Consider the following 15,626-nt stretch of genomic DNA (forward strand, 5'->3'; position numbering starts at 1 on the left):
TCCGAGCCAGAAGCCTCTCACTTTGAAGTCTCGTTCTCCGAAGCCCTCACGAAAATTCTCCTTGAGGAAAGGGATACATTTATCGTAGATTTCCTTCTTTTCCCTTTCTACCTTATTTGCCTGGTCAAGGTCGTTATTTTCATATCTCACTATAGGATCCAGAAAATTGCCGATTTTCCCTTCTTAGGAAAAGCAACAATATCCGCATATCTTGTGGACCCATCCGCATCTACGCAGGATGCTATCTCCGTTCTCGAGGGGGAACTTCGTCGATTCCAGCTCTCCCTTATTTATGACGATGCCCACACTCTTTTGAGGATTCAATGCCAAATCGATTTCTTTGAACGTCCTCTGTACGCTATCAATGACTCTTTCCGCAGCAACCCTGTCGCACGCTGAAACCGCCTGGACATCCGCGAACCCTGTGAGTACCACACAATATTGGTCGCTATTAATCTTATATCCATATTTACTTACGAAGCTTTGCTCACACAGGTCGTGGTATAGATGGTCTATGGTCAGGTTAAATAGCGAAGACGACAAGGGGCCGCCTTGAGGTACTCCACGCTTTACTCTGATTTGGCTTGTTGGGTGGGTACCTGCATTTATTTTGATGTTATTTGTAGTAAGGAGAGCCGAAATCACATCTCTGAGATCCGGCGACACGCCCCTCGCCTTCAGTGAGCTCACAATATGATCATGGCCAACATTGACAAAGGCACCAACAACGTTGAGAAATACCACCGCGCAATTACTTTTCTTGCATCTTTCAAAATCGCATCGATAATTCTCGCGTTGACGTGCGCTCCCGGAAGGCCCTTTATAAAACCCCTTTGATTTCTGTGGAAGGTGACCTGTTTCCTAAGTTCACAATCAAGCACCTTCTCAACAATATGATCTTACTTCAAATTTACTTGTTGTATTTTATGTACAGTTATAAATGTCAATAAATTAATAAATTTCAATATCTTGCTTTATTTAAACTTCCTTTTTTTCCCAAATTAAAGAAAAATGTTGAGCAGTCAAGATATTATTCTCTGATGATTTTCAAGGCCTGACCTAAACTTAGGTGTTCTGGATGTTCCCAATGTTCCCAGGGTGAATCAGGGTAGGCACTCTCATTTCAACTCATCATACATCTAAACCTGTGGTTCCCAATCCATAGAAGTCTGTAAACCACTAAGCCAGAAATTAAACCATGTACGCCCCATACGCACTTCTGACTTAGGGGAAATGGGGTACCCTCGAAAAAAAATATTTCAAAATAATCTTACTTAATCCTCTGCAAGGAACACCGGTCTGCGGGATCGGGATAGTTTCAAAATTAGGCTCTAGAACAAGAAGCATACTTCTTTCTACGCTCATCATCTTTGACAGTCACAGTTAACTCCTAACTCAAGTAATGGTTGCATCAGACCTTGTGTCCTCGCACCTCTATCCTACCTATTCCCGGTTTTCCGAAGTCTACTGGGTCTCTTGGACCGGTCTTCCTTCTAAGGTAAGTTTTTTTCCGGTCTGGTAGACCGTTATTCTTGTTTTGAGCATCTTTTTCCCGGTCTGTAAGACCCGTGTTCCCTTAATTGTGGTACGCCCTCTGAAACCGGTATTCCTTTTTTGTATATTATGGTATTATTTTTAATTTATTTCTTTAACTAGTCCTTATAATGTCGTCAGAGGTCATACTTATGAGTGGTGCAACGAAGAACGTTTCTTCTCGTGCCAGGAGAATTATAGACATGCCATTAGCTGCTGATTCTGAAGAAGAATCGGATGTTGAACTGGACTCTGAAGATTCCTATGTCCCTCGTGAAGATGAAGAAGAAAGGTCAGAACATTCCTCTTACAGCGAACTCTCGTGTGATGGGAAAGGAACGAACCTACAATTTCACCAACAGGTAATCGTAAAACCAGAAGATGGCCACTGGTAATATCGGAACTTGGATTGTCATCAATAAAAAAAAAACATCTTTGCCGACGTTTGAAAATAGTGAATTTACCTGATACTCTCAAAACAAATATAAAAATTGTTTAATATCCATTGATCCTGGAGTGGTCCAGGAAATAGATCCAGGAACGTCTCAGAAACTATTCCAAAAGGAGGGTAAAACAAATTACAAATTTGTTCAGTGTAATATCCCTAATTGTCTAGAATGCTCCATGAAAATATGTAATGAATGTGTTTCCAAATTGTAATTAGTAAAATTTTTCGTATATCTATCGATTATAAAACTTTTCTATAATAATTGGTAATCATTTAAATGTTCCTCAATTTTACTTTATATTATTTGAATTTTTTATGATATAAGCTCTAGTTACCAATTTTCATCTGTATTGTTTAAAACAATTATATTTTTGTCAAATAATTGCTTTAATAAAATATATGATGCATAAAACTTTCCTTTAGTCAAACCTTTTCATTAAAACTGATTTTAAATAGAGAAAATTGCTCTCCCGGTCTGAGAGGCCGGTGTTCATTTTAACTGATCTGTGGGAGATGTTCCATGCAGAGTGTTAAATGTGCATTTTGGATCAATGAGGTCACTGTGCTTTTACTCGTTTAAATCTTTCAGCTAAACATAAACACCTAAAGATAATAAATAAACAAGCTTTTAGAATAATCCCTTACACAAATACATGTGGCCGGAACTACCTCTCTCACCGTGGTCCAGATTTGGTCTCATGGATTTTCAAAATTTTAAGTGACTTTCTCTCCAAAGTCTGGAAATAAATATGTTTGTCAAGACCTGTTGTTCGTGCGAACTCGTCTGCCATTTTTCTCATATTTTGGTTGTAACAGTGTCTTTCAGCCAATTTATTCCCACCTTTTTCTGTGGTGTTTATCATTTCTGTCAGTTATTTCTGGATGTTTAAATAATATCAGAGTCCAATTATATCATCTCAATTGTGATTGTCCAATAATTCTTCGCCATTGTTTTCATTGTATGTTTGGAATCAATTTATTTTTTATTTTCAACTTGATAGAGCGCATAAAATGGTTTCAGTTTTTATAAAATATGTTGAGGATGGGCATAAGTAAAGTTAAGAAAAATTTTAATGTTCTGGTTTTAACTGTGATTTTGTCGTCCTATTAATAAAAAATAACTAGATATACCCATTATTGATAGTCTTATTGATAGAATGTCACCTTTTAACATTGATTTTCTGAACTGTTGTTTTAAACAAAAGGTATATAATGCAACTGTTCTTTGCATTTCTCTACTCTGAGATTAAGTTTTAAATATCATACATTCGACACTATAACCATTGACTGAATTTCTGTCATCTGTATTAATTCTACAGAAGGAATAACTAAAACATGAAAAATGATTAATAAAAAAATAATGATTAGAACAAACTTTTAAACTAATAAAAATAACTTCTAAACTAATAAAAATAACTTCTAAACTAATAAAAATTAAAAGGGGGGGAAAAAAAAGAAAGTGAGGGAACAAAAAAATTGTTTTTACATGTGATAAAAAAGCAATAATGACAAATAAAATAAATAAATGGTGCTGATGACCAAAGAAGTTTTTCAAAAACGAAAAGACCAACAAACAAAGCTGGCTCAGCTTAAATTGGGTTTTGAAGAAAAACCTGTTTTTCAATTTTGATTTATTGAGGTTTACAAACATCAATTGTTAAAGTTAATTTTATTTAAAATATAAATAAAAATGTACATATAAATATAGTATTTCAGAATACATTCTCTCTTATATTTTTAAGATCTTGAGGTAGAGTATATATAAATTACAGGTACATGTTTTACTGAGATCACAGCTTTGAAAAAAATATGCTGTTCTTGAATCTCAGTTTCAACATCCAAGTTATAATTGCTTTTAATAACCTATTACATGGTAAATATTATTGAGATAATATCTAATTTCATTAAAATATTGACTGTGAGGGATTTATTGTAACATTAATGTTGACCATGTCTGGTGGCCTAACACTTTCTCTTAAATACTTCATGATTCAAAAAATACCATTACCTTTTTCTTACGATTGGAAAATTGTGTAAGCCTTGAGTTGAAAGAATGTCACATTCTCAATTTTAAAAACTCTGGAATATAGGAAATTTGTGTGGTTCAAGTCAAAATGGTATTTATAAAAAAATATATCAGGTACAAGAAATGTTTCTGATTTATGTTTACAGAACATTACATTTTGCAGTTATGAAATTAAATATAATAGTAATTTAATAAAAATATTAATGGGTACAGAATATTTTTCTATTTTAAAATAATTTCATTCAAGGAGAAAAAGTCAAACATATTCAAGTTCTAGCAGAACTGCATTTCATGACAATTAAATAATCTTTAAGTGCTGAACAACGATAAATTGTTATTCGTAGTACTACCATCTGCTTGGTTGGCACTAATAGGGTTAATTAAGTACGTTATGTCTTGAAACTAATATTTACTCTAGCAACAACCATAAACCAAGTTTATTTTAATATTAAGAAACTTATGAACAATAGTAAAAACATATAATTAAAATTTTTGAAAAAAATTATTTTCATAGAGTTATGATATATTAATAAAATAAAGTTTTTTTTTTTAATACAAATTCATGAAGCATATTTATGTGTTTGAGTGAGTGAACAAATTAATCTATTCATGGTTAAGTTTATTAAGATTAGTAAATTTTCAAGTCGAATAATACTTTAGTTTGGTATATAGTTTACTGTTCTTAAAATTTTCTAATCATGTTTTCGCTATGCATATTTATTATTTACAACAAGCAACAAGCTTTTAAAGCAAAATAAATCATAAATTTCACTAAAAATAAGTAGTTAATATGTATTTACATATTTAAGTTTAGTTACAATATCATATCACATAAACATAATATCTTAGGTTCCAACTCGGTATATGGTATAATGAATAGACTTTTAACATATTTTTCAGTTTCTTTCATTGATTAGACAACAAATAATATGATAGTATTGATAATGTTTTTGTATATTTGCCAATTATTAATAAATTTACAAAACAGTCCTCTAATATAAGTTGTATTTATCTTATTCTGTTTTTTGTTCTTTCAAATTTATACCATATACTTCAATAATAAAAAACCATTTATACTGTCACTTTCGCTTTATGTGAACATCAATGGTTTAATAAAAAGCAGTTCATTGTTATAAAATTTATGATTTCTTAGCTTCACGTTGTGGAATACCCTCATGATTTTTCCTTTCTTTACTATGCTGCATTCCATATATAAAGTATACTAACAAGCCTAAAACAAAAGAAGTAAAAAATAATACAAATAAATATAAAAATAAAAATGGATTTTTTTTATTAACACTTGTGCATGATTTACCTAGGATCAGCCAGACTCCAAAACGAATCCAAGTCATTACATTCAGTTTTAGCATTAAGTAAATATTGATGAACATTGATAATGCAGGTAAATAAGGGACGGGCTTGACCTGAAAATTAGTGACATTTGAACACATAGAAAAGTTTCATGATAGTTGTATTTCTGAAACAGATTTATTTTAACATATACAATATGTGGTTGTTTAAAACCGTGTAAACCATGTTAGTCTATACAACTTTGAAACTAATATCATCTAGGTTTGATTCAAAATGAATTGAAAAATAAATTCTAATAAAATATTTTTTTTAAAAAATGCTTCATTTTTTTAATCTTGTCTGATTACTTTTGTACATTCCGTCCTGAAGTTTTAAGGACTATTTTTTTAGCTTAGTCCCCAAAGATTATTTTTTTCTCTTCACGAGAGAAATAATAAATTAGGACAGAGTGGGGTTACAAGCATTTCTAAATGGACTTAGAAACGGAAAATCATAAACCATGTAGTTTGATCATGACGTATTCCTTTAAAATTAAAGTAATACTCTGATTACTAATATATAAATATTTTCAGATTAATGCGTTATTATGTTTTGTTTTCTACTAATTCTGCCTAAAACTATCATTTCATATGATAAAATTTATATTCATATAATTAGTGATGAATAAAGTTTAAAGAAACTGAAGTAATAAGAAATGATTAAAGTACTTTGGTATTGACTCATTATACTTGAAATATTAAAGGAATTTAATAATAAAAAAAAATAGTCGTCACAAATAGTAAAGTAGTTCTTGCTTTAAGAAATAAAAAATAATAATAACAAAATTAATATATTGCTATGTCTATTCTAAGTTTTGTTATTTATTTTCAATATGCTTCATTAAGGAGATCATTCCAGTTTAAACAATAAAATATTTTTTTTTAAAAATGCTTCATTTTTTTAATCTTGTCTGATTACTTTTGTACATTCCGTCCTGAAGTTTTAAGGACTATTTTTTTAGCTTAGTCCCCAAAGAACACAACGAAATATCAGTCACTTATGAAGTCATAAATTTAGTAATTTCATTACTGTTAAAAAAAAAAAAATCAAATAGCATTACATTTATATTAATTATTATCAATTTAGTGTTAACTTTGTATAAAGCTGCAGACACTAAATAATTTATTTTAAAATTTTATAATGATTCATAGTTCATCATAATTAATGATAACCACCTTTTCAAAATTTTAACTGAGTAAATATGTATTAACGATGACCACTAAATGTTCTGATTTAATTACCTTAAATTTTAATTCAGCTTTTGATTTTGGTTGCCTTGCAATAACAGCTAGGGCAATGACCATCATAATTGCCAATGCTATTGTACAAAGGAGAATAACAGGTTCTGAAGCCATAAGTTTATCAATTCCAAAGGCGAATATTGATCCCAGCAGTGCTGACACTAATACTGTAATCATATTGTTAAAGATGTACATAAAAATAATCACATGATTTCATTTTTATAAAGTAAATATTGCATGAATAAATCAGTAATCATTGTAGAATGAACTCCAGTGAGGAACCAAAACATATTTTGTATATATAACCAATGTTTTTAAAGTGTAGAAGGTCCATATTTCCCTTCCCAAAAATCCACAACCCTGCTTGGACTTACTTAATAAAGAGTTACAATGTGAACCTTTGTGTTGACTACTATAATTCTGAAGTAGAAAATCCATGTTTTATTTTGAAGTAGTAATTTATTATTGAAGAAATAAATTTTTGCCGTTGAAGGTAGAAACTGAAACCACACCTTTTAGAAATGAAGTAATTGAACAACTATTCAATTGCTACTTTAGTAATGAAGTTTGCATAGAAATGGTGAGTCCAATATTTATTTTGATATTATACAGTTAATTTATAATGCACTCCAACTTTCAATATAATTCAGTTGTATTTATTATACCCTATACAAAACCTGGCTGATGAATTGACATTTACTCAAAATGTTGATTTTTATAATTAAATGTATTTTTCTATATATTATACCCATTACCCATTGCATGTTAGTATTTATTTCATTAATAGTATTACTAACTACTTACCAACTGTATAGGTAGCACATTTGACTGTCATACTTGTTAGCTCATTAGGTTCATTATAGGTAATTGGTGTATTAAATATTTTTCTTAGCGAGGAGTTATATTCTTGTTTCATCTTCAATAAATAAACAGTTTCCATACCCTTATCTTCATACCTTCAGAAAAAAAAAAATCAGTTTAAAGTAGTCTAAATAATTATAAAAATCAATAAAGAAAATAAGCTGTTAATCTTGACTATTTTTTTTTTTACTGCCATTGTATTACATTTGATTTATTTAATCATAATTCTGTTCATTAATCGAGGCTTTGTTTTGAGAAAGGAGGTAAGTGCTGGAATTTCTAAAATAGTTGTAATTGTATTGTGAAATGATACAATAGTTTGTTCAACTACCAAGAAAAAAATGTACTAATTTACTATTACAGTAAATATATATTTTTTATTAAGAAATAAAAAGTTTTAGTTTGTGGTTGCAGGGACTGTTAAAGCAACCATAGCAACCTTCAGTCAGAAATAATATTGGTTCAAATGTGACCTCAGTGGATTAAAATTCATTGTGCAAAACCACATAATAAATCTTAACATTCCTTCTTTGGCTAGAATATGTTAGATATTATTGTAACCTATAAGATAACCATATCCTGTGCTGTTAATAGCCAGATAGAGGATAAACAAAAAAAAAAATGAGCTCAAGCTTGATACTTAAGCCCTGATTATCTCAAGTTCTTTCTGGAAAAAAAGTCTTCCATTCTGTCATTACATAATTTCTTTTTAAATTTGATTAGATTGGTTAGAAATTGTTGTCCCATTCAATTTTTATAATGATTACATCATTTGTTACTACCCCATAATACCATTTAATAAAATTTTAAATATTGAGATGGAAGTTATTTCATTTTATATTAGTGGTTTAACTTTAAAAATGGCTATTTTGTTGTAATAGCCATATGACTTAAAAAAATAAATAATAATTTGTATAACCTACCTAAGAAGAAGGACACAAATTGCGACCATTGTATATGCCATTAATGTTCCAAGTGATGTCATATCTATTAACTGTTCTGTGCTGAAGATTACTGACAAGAATCCTGTATAACAGATCACATAAATAATCAATATTTATTCTATGAATTGCTATTAATTTGAAAATAATGACCCAATATGATAACTGTTTGAATCTTGCAGGAGTTATATTCAGGAAAACCTCTAAAATATTTGGTAAGGTCATAATCAACTCAGCAAAAGATTTTCTTACCGGTTGACTAGTTGTGATTATATATATATTAGTACTGTTGACAGGTGCGATCTACCTAAAGCTTTTACCTGTATTTACTATTTCCGATTCCTCACAGGATCTAATAGATAGTATGCAGTGCTAAAAAAATTATAAAAGTATATTTATTTTTTCTATTTCAATGTTATAATGTTTTGATTTGAATATTGTCAGTAGATCATGTATGAATGATCCATGGAAACCAGTCAGGATCAAACTGCCTCCCTATTAATCTTATGTCAACAGATAATACCAAAGTATTTCATATAAAATAATTAATTCAAATAGCAGGACCTGTGTGGATCAACACAAAATTCTGGTGTGTTTAATGTAAAAGATGGGTGTGTTAGGTTGCAGGGCTTAGTAACAAGCAGATTCCTAAATTGTTAATAAATACTGAACTGATTGGTGAACATCAGATGAGTATATATAATTACTTATTTATTGTCTAATGATTTCAGTACTGTAAATAATTTTTAAATATTAATGTCCATGATTTCTTAACATGATCGAAAAATAAAAAAAATCTCCTTTTTTTTTTTTGTTTATTGCATTACCTGTGAGCAAGCCAGTCGCAATGGTAGCGTTGACAGGTGTTTTTGTAAATCTGTTTATCACTGACATTGGTCGGAAGAGAAGGCCGTCTTCGGCAATAGAATAGACAATTCGAGCCATTCCAAACACAGAGGAAAGTGTGCTAAAATACAAATTGTTAATAACTCATAAAATATAAATTTTTAATAATACATTAATCAAGTGAAATATAGAATTATTGGTAAACAGTTTTTAAATTTTTGTAATTGAAATATTAAATATTTCTGTTTTCAACATTTAAGAAGAAACTGAGTTAACATACCATCCTGTTACTGCTGCTAAAGCTCCGATAGTCACAGCCCATTTCATGTTAGTGAGACCCAGGTTTTCTAGTACATATGGATAAGGCGAGCCTTTCTTTAAGTTCTTAAACAAAAAACAAAAAAAAAAAAAATATCTTAGTCCCAATTGCAAATATTTCACAATGAATCCTTTTGAGTATTTCAGTCATTGTGTTTCTTAATTAACCATAACTTGTGGCCTTTCAATAACTTTGGTGATCCAAACAGTAAACTTTTTTTACAGAATATAGGTCTCTCAAACTTTTTAGATTATTCTCCACACTGACTCCCCCACTGATTCAGAAGACCCAATACCTAGTTACTTGCTAATCATACCAACATAATTTTGTAATCAATTTAGTTTTTTGGCTCCAATCCTCCACAGAAGACCAATGTAGCCTAGATTAGTGCTGGGCTACCACATCCCCCACATAATTAAATTTATGTTAAAATGTTCAGTTACTGTGTCTCTTATTAGCTGCTTAATAAAAACTCTTGATTACTATTTTTATGATTTATATACATTTAAAATTTTATAATACAATCACAATAAATTAAGTTGTGGCAACTTGGTGGTGTTTGCGCTCCACTCAACAATTTAGTTTTATCTCGCTAGCCATAATATGAAAAATCTTCATCTAAAATATATGTAGAAAAGATCGATGAAATTATACACCCTGAATGATTCTCAGAAATTAACACTCGCTTTCTAAGCAAATATATTCTTTATAATTTTCATAATGAACAAGTTTTTCAATTTTTTCTATTCACTAGATATTCATGTTTAACTGCATAATTTTGTCCTTACTAAAACAAACAAAGGAGAACAACCTCTTCCATAATTATGCCTTTTCAGCCATAAAACATTTTTTACTCATAAAATATGTCTTTCCTAATGTCTATTGTTCGGACTGTAAATGTTTCTTGGGAACAATATTATATCGCAGTAGGCAACTTAAGTAAACATTGGTCATGAGCGATGGCAATTCGAAAGTTACAGCATAATTGGTTTAGTTCTATTGTTTTTGACGAATTCTTTTGAGAGTCCAAATCTCCCATTATGGGTGTTTTTATTTTGTTTCTTTGTTTTATTTTAGAATTTTGATGTGGCTTCTTGAAAGAGTTTGAAACGATTTAAAAGTAGCTTCCCTGTGTCTACCTTTTTTTGCATTTTTTTTTTTTTCAGCTGAAGAGATAATCACTTTGATTAGTCATAATGGTTATTTAGTTTTTTACGTGTTAATATATACTTTCGATATATAAAACATTTATAATATTCAAATATTTCTTTATCGTCAATTTGAGGTTTAAAACATAAAGGCTGTAGAAAAGAAGTACAATGTATTTAATTTGAAGGATATAGTTTTTAACTATTTATTGTCTAAATAGTTGTATGATACTTTGTTCATATAGGATTTTTTTATACCTTCACCATAGCATCTGTTTTTTTTAATGCCACCCTTTTAACTCTTACATTAGGTTAACTTTCTTTGTATCTTTTTATTTTAGCTCTGATGAAGACCTACATTGTTAGTCGAAAGGTAAGCAATCAATAAAGTGTTGAAAAATATTTTCGTTCTTCTTGATGAAGCCATGACATCTTCAAGTTCACACCGTCAATCATCGATTTGTAATTTATTAAATTGTTCTAGGTCATTTTCAGGTATATACTTTTTGTAGACACCAATATTTCAGTTGGCATTCATCACTCTGTACGAAAAAATCCTCCTGCCATAAAATATTGTCCTTAATTATAAACATAGAAAGCATCTGCTGGGTAAAATGTAAATTCTACCCACACATTTTTGTGGCGATAGTTTATAGGACGATAAAACTATCGGAATAAATTAAAGTTTTTGTTTAGTTGTTGTCATTAAAAAGATCATGAATATCTCAACTATAGTTCAATATATTTTACTCACGCTAATATATAATGAGTTAAGAAAACTATATATATGATGCTATTCGGTATAATGTTTTGAAAAGCAATATTTGAACTGTTGTACTATCATCATGTTATCATCATATTAATTTTTATTACGAGTCATCATTTCATTTAATTTCAAGAAGCATTCGTTCTAATGCGATCTTAAATGAAAATGTTAGATACTGTTTCAATAAATATTATATAAACGTTTCTTCCTACAAAGGCACTTACAGAACACCAAGAAGGAACAGTTTTTTTGAACATTCTTTCATCATTTCAATTAAATAGACACGAAAGCCAAGAGGCCATTTTCGATAAATTGTTTTTTATATGTCCTGGAAGGCTTTCGAATTCAAATGATCTTAAGCTACTCAGAAATGTTTTCAATTTAAGAGTCAATACATTTTATAATGTAATTATTATTGAGATGTCCTTGAATAAAAATAAATCTTACTATGCATTGTTGATTTAATTTTACCTGGTCAAAGTATGGCCACATAAGAGTAAAAGTTGCTGATATGGATCCATACACTAAAACGGCCAATGATATGCTTACAATCAAAGCAAAGGGGATAGTTTTTTGAGGATTCTTTGCTTCGCCACCTAAAAAATATTCATACATTTAATAGAGTTTTTATATGATAAAAACGTAAATAATCAAACCAGTGAATCAAAATTAATTTATTATTTTATGAAATATATTTTGTAGATGAAATATCTATAATTCATCAAAATACGTGATAGTTTTTCAAACACTAGAAGCTTTATAAATGTATTTATTAATTTTTTTACACTTGAAATAAAAAAATAATATTGATTCTTGATACAAAACAAAAATGGGTCATAATTACACAATATGCAAGAGTCATGGAGGTAAGAATCCGGGTTAGAGGCGCAGCAATTTCAATTTTTTTTGTCATTTAGGTTTTACTTTGTTTCGGACCCCAAATAATTCCGAGAGAATAAATGAAATGTTATAATGAAAGAATGTATTTAGAAATTTACAAAACTAAATGCTCACGTCTCGAGTCAAAGTTAATTACTAATTTGTCCACTAGTCTTTTGTTACAGTAGAGAGAGAAACACTTTATTCAGCCATGCTGCCCAATTACATTAGGTTGCTGCATTACACAGCATACCAATCAATCCATGATCTGATATCTACACAATATATATATTCGAATGTTTTAACAAAAAAAAAAAAAAATTCCCTTTTTTTCCCCTTACTAGTCTACAAATCCTAATACTACAAATACTAAATACAATATAAACTACAATAATATTTTGGTTTATTTCATTTTACTTCTCTTTTCTTTCTTTACTTAACAATTCTCTCTCACTCTCTCAGACCTCCCATTCCCAGTGATCCGCTATCTATGCTCGATCCGTTAAACAAATTAAACAAATTTATCATCAGACAGCAATGTGGAGTCAAACCCAGGACATTTAATAGTCACCGCAGTAAATCAGTTTATACAAATAAATTATATATATAATAAATAAATACAAATATGAATAAATATATATATATATATATGAAGATACAAATCTAGGGGGAAAAAAAGTCAGTTAAAAGAAATACTTCAATTAATAGGTAGGTTAAAAATAAATAAGTTAAGGAAATACATAAATTAAAACACAGTGAATAATCTTAGGGCTACTTCCCTGCAGGTGATGATGTATGATCCCCAGGGAGTCCAAAATAATATTTTCCGCCAAGATCACTATATCCCTGATGCCAATACCTAGGTCTTCTAAGAAGCTCCTAGTTTAGTTTAGTTTATCTGGTATTGTTCCGCGAGACCCAAATCAGAGACCACTCACGGCGATCTCTCTTTCTCCGAAGGTCTCGCGGAATTTTTCCTTAAGGAAAGGGATACATTTTTCATATATTTCCTTTTTTTCCCCTTTACACTCCACCCACCTGATCGAGGTCATTATTTCCGAATTTCACCGTCGGATCCGAGACCAGAATCGTGCCTCCTGTTTTAGAGAATGCTACTATATCATCGTATCTTACCGATCCATCGGTGTCCATACGATAAACCCCATCAAAGCAGGTGAATTCATTTTTTCCCAGAAACTTCATAAATTCTTTTTTGACTCTGTGGTGCCGACGTGTTATAACGAGGGAGTTGTTGGGGCATTTTCCCAGCACCTGGGCTGGTGTTTCAGACTCTCTGACGCATTTGCAACAGAGGGATCCAGCTTCTCCTTGCTCTCCACTGGCTGATGGGACCCCACGTAGGGGTGTGTAGTTTATATTTAATTTCAAGGTGTTCGCCCATTCTGACCCTGAGAGTACCTGCTTCTCGCACACATATCTATTAGCTTTCGGGGTCTCTTTGAAATGGCGAACACCAATACCCTGCCACCTGCAATTGGCCCATTCTTCGAATACATTCTCTCACAACGACTGCCGTACAGCTCTCATACTTCGGTAGCCCTGATCTACGCCCAGTCTATCGGCACAAGCCGCGATTTAAGCACCGTAACTAAATATAGACTGGAATAGGGCATCCAGAATATTCGACAGTCGCTAGGCAATGGACCAGTGCTGTTGGCAGAGAGCCCGATGATGGCCTTGATACTCTTGCGGATATTGATAACAATACCCTCCAATATAGCAGGACGTATCAGGACGTATGGGGCGCAGCCTGGAGAGGGTTAGAAAGGCCCGGGAACAAGTATTGGTTGATAACGTTCATGTTTTGTTCGGGCTTTAGCAAACATGAGCTACTAATTTATCTAAATGATTATTCAGCTTCGTCACCACCTACTCTCCAAATACTAGCCGTCCCCATTCCAAGTATTTAATGGTGTCGTCGGCCTTTCCCGTTTGGATGACATCAGTATTCCCAAGGGACAGCTTTGTCAACCGCAGCTCTCCTTTGTCCATTATGATAACCAGAGCATTTGATTAGCAGAGCTGCGATCAGCTTTAAGGTCAGGTGACACGCCTCTCGCCTCCAGTGAGCTCACTATATGTCCATGACCAACGTTGTCAAAAGCGCCAACAACATCGAGCAAAAACCATCGCACAATCTTTTTCCTATTCTTAGCATTGTTTATGATGGCGTCGATGATTTTGGCGCTTACATGTGTTCCCGGGAGACCTTTGATGAAGGTGATCTGCTTTATCAATTCAGAATCTTATTACCAGACACGAGAACCAATTCACCTGCATGGAGGACCCATTAAAAAACTATATCAACGGCATATACTGAATCTCCTAGTTTAAAAATATGGAAACTATAATATCAAATACTGGGTAAAAACAAAAGTAATTATAAAAAATAATTATTAAGATATAAAAAATATTATAACACTATAAATAAATAAATTGTTAAAACTATGCGAGTCATTAAGCTACATTATAAATCCTAACATTTAAAATATATGAATATGATAAAAAATGTGGTCCAGGGGCATCGCTCCGGCCAGCACCTGCACCGCCTCATGTGACACCGTTCTGTATGTCTTCGTGGCCCTCAGCAGAGCCAATCTCTGTATGTTGGCCAGTCTTCTCTTCTGTGCCTGCGTGAGGTTTCGGCTCTAGGCAGGGGATGAATATCTCAGAATACCCAAGATCACACCTTTATATATGGTCATCGTTGCAGGGTATCTGAGGCCCCAAAATGCACCCCCTATCCCTGTCCTTATCCTCACACCAAGATATGTCACCTCCTCACTCGGTCCAACCCTCTCTCCTTGGATATCCAGGGTGATATGATGAGTCCTGTCTGTGGAGCCTCTTATAAGTATGGCCTGAGTCTTGGCTGCTGCCATACTCAACTTCCTCCTCTCGCACCACTCTCCTACGAGACTGGCACACCTCTCCGCTTCTGTTTTTAATCTGAATCTGCTGTTCTTGGCCACGATGACTGCCAGTTCATCTACGTAAGCCGTGGAAAGGAACCTCTTGTCCTCTAGTTCCCCCAGCAATTCATCGAATACCAGCTTCCACAGAACTGGTCCTAGGACCGAACCCTGGGGACATCCTCTTTCGATTTTTCTCTCGAACTCATATAGGGTGTTTTTTTAAGCCCGATAGAACTTGAAGTTGTAAAAAATAACACAAAAAATTAAATTGTAATCAAAATTTTTTTTTTATTCGAAAGATCAATACGTGACATTAACATTTGAAAATGATT

General features: G+C 31.9%; 1 protein-coding gene across 1 annotated transcript in view; it reads right to left on the bottom strand.

Annotated features, from left to right (window-relative positions):
- Positions 1 to 3,631: 3,631 nt before the first annotated feature.
- The window catches only part of LOC106686264 (high affinity cationic amino acid transporter 1), a 47,090-nt gene continuing 35,095 nt past the window's right edge, over positions 3,632 to 15,626 (bottom strand). Inside the window, exons 6-13 of the mRNA XM_014429460.3 lie at positions 11,951 to 12,075; positions 9,527 to 9,630; positions 9,228 to 9,367; positions 8,383 to 8,485; positions 7,403 to 7,554; positions 6,599 to 6,765; positions 5,323 to 5,431; positions 3,632 to 5,238 (exon numbers count right to left, since the gene is read on the bottom strand). Of these exons, the coding sequence (XP_014284946.1) occupies positions 5,147 to 5,238; positions 5,323 to 5,431; positions 6,599 to 6,765; positions 7,403 to 7,554; positions 8,383 to 8,485; positions 9,228 to 9,367; positions 9,527 to 9,630; positions 11,951 to 12,075 (992 nt within the window). The 3' untranslated portion in view covers positions 3,632 to 5,146. The remainder of the gene's footprint in view (positions 5,239 to 5,322; positions 5,432 to 6,598; positions 6,766 to 7,402; positions 7,555 to 8,382; positions 8,486 to 9,227; positions 9,368 to 9,526; positions 9,631 to 11,950; positions 12,076 to 15,626) is intronic.

This window comes from Halyomorpha halys, unplaced genomic scaffold (assembly GCF_000696795.3).
Source record: "Halyomorpha halys isolate HHAL.00 unplaced genomic scaffold, Hhal_1.1 Scaffold34.1, whole genome shotgun sequence".
Lineage (NCBI taxonomy): Eukaryota > Metazoa > Arthropoda > Insecta > Hemiptera > Pentatomidae > Halyomorpha > Halyomorpha halys.